Below are 8,371 nucleotides of genomic sequence, written 5' to 3' on the forward strand. Positions count from 1 at the left end.
AATGGCGAATAAAGTATATTCACGTGACGTCATGGCGACCGTAAAGGCGAATCTTTGTTTACATTTTCTCTTATTTTGTAAACAAGTTACATCACAGGCTTTATCCATGTGTACCAACCCTTTTAATCTATTGGCTTGAACAAACCACTTCCCTTGTTGTGAAGTCGTTTTCTTTTGCCTAGGTTTGTCCACATTATGCTGAATGTTTCGAGCTACGTTGACACTATGCTGAATAGCTTGTTTCACCGACATGATAAGCTATCCGGTAATAATGATCAGCAAGGGGAACAATTCGTTAATTGTAACTCACATCTTGGCCAGCGCGGTTGGATGAGAGGGTTTGGTGAACCAAATGCCAGTCCTCACTCTTGAATATTTACTTGCGTCTCATTCGATTCCACAGGGGCACCCAACGACTGTTTTCTATGAAATATCTGTTCGGAGGAGCACAAATTGGCTAGAATTTTCTATAGCTTGAGGAAAGCTAAAAATTTCTAGATGACCGTTCAATTCAGGTACAATTTTCGAAGCTTAATTATTAAATTCCCTACGATTTTCTGAAGTATAATTTTTTCCATTTCACTCCCCATGTTAGGACATTTTTCATAGGGAAAGGAAACCTAAAATTTTCGGAATCGAAAATGCGATGCAGAGAGGAATCAGAAAAACTATCACTTTCGTAAAACTTTAAATTGTAGCTAAAATTTTCGGGAAAATAATACCGAAGCCCTTGTAATTTCGACGAGACTCAAGTTGCCCTAGGATGACCGAACAGATATAAAGTTTTTAGCACCACTTAAAATACATTTCTAGGGATCTAAAAGTACTCTGGATAGCCTAAAAAGTGTTTTCAAAGCATTTAGGACGAAACTGTCGCTGGGTGCCCCTGATTCCAATCCTCGCTCCTACTTATTCACTTCTGATACAGTCTGAGTAACTGTGTTTACAGCACCAAATTGTGGCACAGAACCTATTCGATAAGTGACCCTCCACTCTAGAGATCGGCGCGGCGCAGCGCAGCTTCGCTCCGTTGCAGAAATCGCACCGAAATCATCGTTCCTATGTGTGAACAGAATCCCTATCCGGTATGGATAGGGATTTCGTGCCAGTGCAAGAGCTTTCCGGTTTATTGTGAACATTCAAAGCCTCATGCTATTCTAATAATTCGTTTTTTTTATGCTCAACAAATATCACTTTTGTGCTCAAATAGCATCACTGTTATGCTTACATATAATAAACATTGAACTACTCTTTTTGCAGGATTTTCGTGGTTCAATTGTTTAGACGTCTCATCACTGTCAATGTTTAAAAACAAAAGCTCCCGGGAGCCACGTTTTTTGATGTTTCGCCTGGCGTGGTCCGATAAAACTCTCTAATATTTATTGAATTTTTAAGTGCTCCCAAGCCACTAAACTGCCCTTTCAACCACAACTGGATCCAGTGTTCAATGAAAACCACACCAAGATTTCTTTTTTACTTCTTTATTTATGGACAAGTCATTATTTCGACGGAAATGACCTCATGATAGTTGTCACTTATTTCAATTACAAAGGTTTCAATTTCAGATCAATATGGCGTCTTTATTTTGTCTTAAATGTCACCAAAACACTGCAAAATGTCCAGCTGAAGTAGCATGTAGATATGTGACTTGCTTATGAAGTATAGCAGAAGCATATAACCCTCTGAGTGAGGACAATGGCTTAGAGGGATCTTTTGTTTAGTAACCAGACCATTCCCACAATGCAAAGCGAAGATATTACTGCCATTGCAAGGACAGCGGGAACAGTAACACCTGAAACACAAACACAAAGATATAAAAGGTGATTTTTTTGTAAATATGCTTACTTGCTGGTCAGCGTACCTAAATGGACTTGTGGGTACGTGTTAGTGTTAAAACCAGGTAAAGTTATGTATTCAACTCTGCGATGCAATTTCATGAACTTAGTTTGTCTGTCGTTTGCTACTTCCACAAACGATGAGGTCATTCTCAGTTCCATTAAGAACGCGTTCAATTGACTGTATTCTGGATTAAGAATACATTGATGGATAAACCCTAAAAATCATTTTTTTTAGCTTTCATTTCTTAGTAAAATCTAAAAATCACTTAAAAAATTTCTGATTGGTTCCAAAATCCCTCCCTTTTCCTCTTCAGTCCCGATTCCCTTACCATTACGGCGCCTGCGAGGCAGGCTAAAGAAATTTGTCACAAATTTATGCGTATTTTTATTCCTGAATATGGTTAATCGAACGCACCCTAATTCTACTCACACTATATGTATTATGTCATTCTGTTTACCTTGCAAGGCTGACTTTGTAGCCGAGCTTAAGTTCGGTGTCGTATCACTGCTGATTGTTAGGGGTCCCTGTGCCAGTGGGTACAATACGTCATCATTTCTGACGTCACGTCTTTTTCTCATTTCTGTGATACAACCCTGTGCACATCTGGAGTTTGAATTTCTTGCGTCACAAATCCTTATTTCGCAATGGACAAACACGAAGGGGTGATCTGCAATAAACTTGAAGGCTTCAGTTTTGAACCTTGTCTTGCTCACTTTTATCGACTTCACGACGGCGGTGGATTTATCGACGGGGCAGCTGAAAGTTGAAAGCATCAAATTATTGTAACTATTTATTGCTATTCCCTGTCGTAAATACAAGTTATTTTATCATAAGAGCGTTCCAAATATCTCTCTCTGTTAATAATACATCAATTTCCTTAAGTCACAAGGGAATGGTGAATTGGCTTTAAAAAACCGAAACAAATTAAAAGCAAAAACAAAACAACACGAAGACAACGTTACTGATAAAGTGCAGTGCATTAAAAGTGTTGTCTGATTCTTTTTTCGCCTCATGTAAGGGAATTTGGACCTGGCCGGAATCCAGGAAATTTTTGCTTGTGGATTCTGGAATCCCGGGCTTTGGAATTCGAAATACTGCCCAAGGAATCCGGAATCTCACTAATGATTGGAATCCGGAATCCAGAATCCATTACTTGGGATCCGGAATCCACGGCGTGGAATCCAAAATCAAAGACTGCCTTGGATTCCATTATATGGGGCGACTTATTTCTCATAACCGCTGGCCTAAAGTTATTCAAAAGCGATTATACAGCTTGCCGTAGTCAAGAAGACCCAACGAACAACAACAACAACAACAACAACAACAAACGTAAGACGTTGCACCTATTCATAGTCAGTGCTATCTTGATAATATAAATTAGTTTTTACATTATTTGTTACTTGATTACCCGTCCTTGATAAGATAATATTTGTCATCATGATTTCTGTTCTTGGAGGGGGTAGAGTAACAGTTCTCAGCTAAAACTGACAGAGTTTTGTCCTTGGTTTTCACAGATGCTTGAAAATAAAGATGCTCTCTCAACTTGACTTCCACAGGGTAATCTTTTGGAGTATAGGCTGAAGAAAACCTAATGAATTGAAAATAAATATTTTTATTCATTCGAAATACTCCTCTTGTTCTGAGTGGCTGAGATGCTTCTGCTTGAATGATCCTCATAACCAGCTTACGTTGAATAAATTTGGAAGATGTCCACTATTATTGTACGATTCTTGACATCGGTCACAAAATATTGGACTGAAACAGGGACTTCTGACGTCACTCACGGCGGTAAGGCAGCTCAGCTGGGGAGGGCAGGAGTCAGAGAGATTTGGAGAAGGGGTTAAGTTGTGGAAATGTCCCATTTCAAAATAATGCCAATCGTTTCTTGTTTCAAAAGGCTAAGTATATATCCCATTCCACTGGTTAGGAAAACCTGTACACTCAAGCCGGAAAAAAGTCTAATTATAATCTATACTACTCAAAATATTAAACCAAAAGCGCGATGAACGTCCCCTATGGCGATCTTGTTTTCCTGTTGTAAAATTCAGTACTTGCTTCGCCATAATCCTCATGATAGTAATACATGGTATTACATGAAGTTGCAAAACCTATAAGTTAATACTTCGAGCAACAATTAGTCCTAATATATCCAGTGAGTAACATTCAAGACCTTTCATCTGGAAACATGTTCAAAGCAACTGTGAAATTTCCTTTTCCATCTTCATTAAAAACCAGTTTCCTGGTATCAGGTTCAACTCCAACAGCAAAAGCTTGACCAGAGTTCTTGTAGTAACAGCGAAAGGGTATCTTAATCTCACGAACCCTTGTTATGATCGCGTCACCTGCAACCGGTATCTCCATGACTGTGTTACTATAAACCGTTGCCTTTCCCCTGTATCTGGCGATCGTGCCACAGCCCGTCAATGTAGTCGTAAGGGTGAAATGTGTGCTGGTTTCCGTGGCAACACAATTTTCATCGCGTAGAGTGAGATGCTCGCGGTTTAAGCCGAGGAGAAGCGATTTAGGGAGAGTGATTGCCATAACTTTTTCACCACATCGCACGGTCACACCATTGGCTACAAGAAAGTACAAAGGAATATAGTTATCTGGTGTACCGTAAGCTGCTGTTTATAAGCCCTGGGATTATACATCTTTGTAAGACGTTTAGATGTGGCTTATAAACGGAGCGGCTTATATCCGAGGAGGGCTTATAAACGAAATAGAAGAAGCGATTCGAAACTAGCTGTAGCAGTGCTGATCAAAATGGGTTTTGCGTTTACTTGTTTTCAGTTATTTTATAAGCTTCAAAGCATAATAATTCGAATTCAGAGTGGGCTTATAACTGAAACTAGTGGGAGCTTAGAATTCATTTTTTTCGTTAATAGGAAGATGGTCCAATTACAGGGGGGAGGGGGAGGGGGGTTGTAAGTAGGGGGCTTGCGCGGCAGTGTACGGTATTCGTCCGAGTAGTCGCTCATTTTCCTCGTGGATGGCGGAGCGAGTGAATCACACAAGCGCGAGTGAAAATCGCCACACGCGCGGAAGGTGACACAATCCTTCCTCTGCGTCCCTCTCCTCGCGCGCGGAGGAATTTTCACTCGCACCCTCATATTTCGTTTGCTCAATTATCCCCGAGGAAAACGAGGCTATTCTTTGTCTACTTACTGTGAATATCTCAATGCAAATGTGGTTGACCCCCCGTGAATCACTAATGATTTCTTTTTACTGATAGTTCCAACATTGATGCTTGAATGCACATATTTGTTTGAAGTCATAGATATTTTTTTTACTTTCGTCGATAGCAAAAAATCTGCGATCGTAAAGACCCTTTCTTTCCTTACTTTTACACACTGGTAATTAAACTCTTATTCTCAGTAAACACAGTTCTTTTGGAATTTCTTATTATTCATTCATTTCTTTTTTTGCATGATTCTTTTAAATCACGAGATAAAAGGTCGAATAAGAAGCTTAAGAAGCTACTGTTATCAGAATCGAAAGCCCCGAAATCAATTGATAAATTAATTGATAAGGGTATTTAATAACATTAAATCTATTCCGCAGACTCATTCTCTTTGCGCGTATAATCTTCACATAACGCCCCTTATTTAAAATCACAGGGTACTCACCAATGCATGAATGATTATCCAGTGCCAAACTCAGCTCGGGGTCTGGGCACGAGCAATGGTAACTGCCATTTGTATTTTTGCAGTTGTGTGAACATCCGCCATTGTGATAAGCGCACTCGTTAATGTCTGTACGAAAATGATGCACGACACTTATTATTTCTAATAAGTCTTACAATGTACCAGAGTCCATTTAGCCAAACAGCAATTTATTATATTGACCTTATGTCTGAAAAATACAATTCCACCCGGGAGGGATCTAGATGACATCATCAACTTTAACTTGCCATCGACTCGCATAGCAGTCCACAAATTCCTGTCCATCGGTAATAGCAGGAGTCCCTAACTTTGGTAATAGAGATGTAGCTAGAAAAAGTCCATTCAAGCTATGACCACGGAATTTGACTCACACAGTCGGTTTATTTAAGATCCGGGATGTAAACCAGCGGTTGAAGAGGAGACATAGCGGGAAATTCATATGGAAACCAAGTAGTGGGTAAGCATGTTCTTCCTATTTGTATTGAAAATTGCACGTTATGCAGGCCATGTCTGAGTTCCCCAAAACCCTCACTTTCGTTATTTGCAATCCATCAGGTAATATATTTTTTTATTTCTTTTCCCTTTGAATTTATAACAGGCCGGACTCTAGAAGATGAGCAAGGCAATACAAAACCTTCACTACGATACCTGTCTCGCAGTTGACTCCTTTGTAACCAAGTCTGCATGTACATTCGTATCTTTGTGGAGTTTCCGTTTGCGTGCAAGTTGCTCCGTTTTTACAAGGACTGGATTGACAAGTATTAACTAGTGAAAAATAATGGCGGTCCATAAGTCCATCAATTACTTTCAAGCAACTTTTTAAGTTTTTTTTTTTAAAGAATTGCAGTTGCAGTTGGTAAAGCATATAGAGGCTATTCAAAAAAGACTTAACCCTTAAAAACATTAACAGGAGCAGTGGAATAGAGATTCCTGTAAAAGCGTGGGTGCTTATAATAAGATAACACAACAACCAATCGGTACCAAAACAGACCGCTGAGAGGAACTAATGATGCCAACAACGCTTTGGCTCGAAAGCCACAGGCAGCCACGAGAAAGGTTCGTGGTACACCAATCACAATCAACCGCGGTGGTACTAATAAAAGGGACAAGAAAAGGGACTTTTTAAAGAGTATAAAAAAGCAATTGGTAAAACAAGCAAAACAACAATTCTGCACGTGCAGCACGCTTTTTATGTACATTTCTTTGCCGTTTTTGCACGACTACGACGTGAAAATGCCTAATTTCGCGTTACAGGGAGAATTTAAACCAGCAACGGCGAAGTTTTATTTTCCCTCTTGAACTTCATTGGATATATTCCCTTGGAATTCAACTTTAGGAGTTTTTGCCTGCATTTAACGAACTAAGTGGGTAGGAATAATCACGATAAAAACTGAAATAACGCTAATTCACTGGTTAAGCAACGTTGTTGTTGTCGTCACGTCGTTGGATCTTAACGTCCCTAAACACACTCAGTAAATCGACACTATGGAATGATGGGAAGGCCAATAGTACGAGGTCGAAACGCTGCGAATCAGTTGCTAAGTGGCTAACGTGGGACAAAAGATAAACAAAACCCTTTATACACATCTTGGGGGGAACTCCCATATGAAAGGGGCGGGGATTCTCGTCGTCTTGCTTAGGGGTGTAAATGTCGGATTTTGGTCTAACTTAGGGTTTTCTGGCAAAACGCCACTAAAGTTAGCCGTAAAGGTCTCTTTTAGGGTTGCACGCGGAGAAACATAAAAAATTGTATATTTTCAATTCGGTTTACTTACTCGATTCATGTAATCAAAGTTTTCTATAACATCAATACCAAGAGAAATTGTAACAGAATGTCTTTGTCCACAAAATGGTCTCTTTTAGGGGTCAAAAAAGGTCGGACCACGCCCAGATTGGTCTCTTTTAGGGGTTTAATTAAAAATTTCCGACCATCATCCCCACCTCTTTCATATGGGAGTCTTCCCAGGATACACATCCACGGCCAATGATATCTTTTATGACAATCTTACCGAGTTTTTCAATGAACACATGCGGTGGGTTAGCGAGATCACTGGCATCCCTGTACCGGCTCATCCATGATGGCCGAGTACATTCAAAGCACAAACCGCCAGCTTTCGTCCACCACTCCACTGCTTTGCAGTAAGGATTTAGCTTCACACATAACCTCATGCAACTTTCGGACTTTGGTACTGCTTCTTTTGACAGCTTCTTTCGGCCATATCGCGTGCACCAGGACGGAGTGAAATCGAGCCAGGTGACTGGAAACGAAATTGTCAGTGTAAATACGCCATATTTGGTAAGCAAGTTTACGATAGCAAATTTTAGTCTCTCCCGCACGAATCCGCATATTTTTTTACACGAATCAAACTCTCCGTCCGTTCGAAACCAGTGAATCCGCCCCCCGGGGGAGGTACTTAGGAATTTTTCGGGTGGGGATGTGCTGCTAGGACCCTGAAAGTTTTTACCTATACCAGAACTAGTTCAACTGAATTTTGCTACCCTATTCTAGAGTATACTCCCCAAATCCCCCCTATCCTAGAGTAGCTGTTTTCCAGAAACTACTGAGGTCACTAGCACAATCCAGCCAAAACAAAACCGATTTCATTTTTTAAAATATTTTTCAGTGGCAATTGCCGGTTTCCCTAGTCTAGACTAAAATCGTCAACCAATTGATCATGGAAAAAGATACCCTATTCTAGACCCAAACTCTCTTAATTATATACCCTATCCCAGAGTTTTTACCTATACCAGAACTAGTTCAACTGAATTTTGCTACCCTATTCTAGAGTATACTCCCCAAATCCCCCCTATCCTAGAGTAGCTGTTTTCCAGAAACTACTGAGGTCACTAGCACAATCCAGCCAAAACAA

At 40.1% G+C, this 8,371-nt stretch overlaps 1 protein-coding gene across 1 annotated transcript; it reads right to left on the reverse strand.

Annotated features, from left to right (window-relative positions):
* Positions 1-1,700: 1,700 nt before the first annotated feature.
* Positions 1,701-7,670, reverse strand: LOC140932130 (ZP domain-containing protein-like). Its single transcript, XM_073381776.1, has 7 exons — positions 7,511-7,670; positions 6,493-6,594; positions 5,466-5,591; positions 4,010-4,415; positions 3,248-3,427; positions 2,297-2,595; positions 1,701-1,792 (listed from the first exon to the last, which is right to left on the reverse strand). The coding sequence occupies exons 1-7, from the start codon at positions 7,668-7,670 to the stop codon at positions 1,701-1,703; spliced, it is 1,365 nt and encodes a 454-aa protein (XP_073237877.1).
* Positions 7,671-8,371: the final 701 nt, after the last annotated feature.

This window comes from Porites lutea, chromosome 3, assembly GCF_958299795.1.
Source record: "Porites lutea chromosome 3, jaPorLute2.1, whole genome shotgun sequence".
NCBI classification, from domain to species: domain Eukaryota; kingdom Metazoa; phylum Cnidaria; class Anthozoa; order Scleractinia; family Poritidae; genus Porites; species Porites lutea.

Excerpts from the sequence above, each read along its gene's own strand:
- LOC140932130 (XM_073381776.1), bottom strand. The coding sequence starts at position 7,670 with ATGAGGTTATGTGTGAAGCTAAATCCTTACTGCAAAGCAGTGGAGTGG. Across the intron at positions 3,428-4,009 it reads AACATGTTTCCAGATGAAAG|GTTTTCTTCAGCCTATACTC; the intron begins GTCTTGAATGTT and ends TCAATTCATTAG. Across the intron at positions 2,596-3,247 it reads TATTATCTTATCAAGGACGG|CTGCCCCGTCGATAAATCCA; the intron begins GTAATCAAGTAA and ends TTCAACTTTCAG.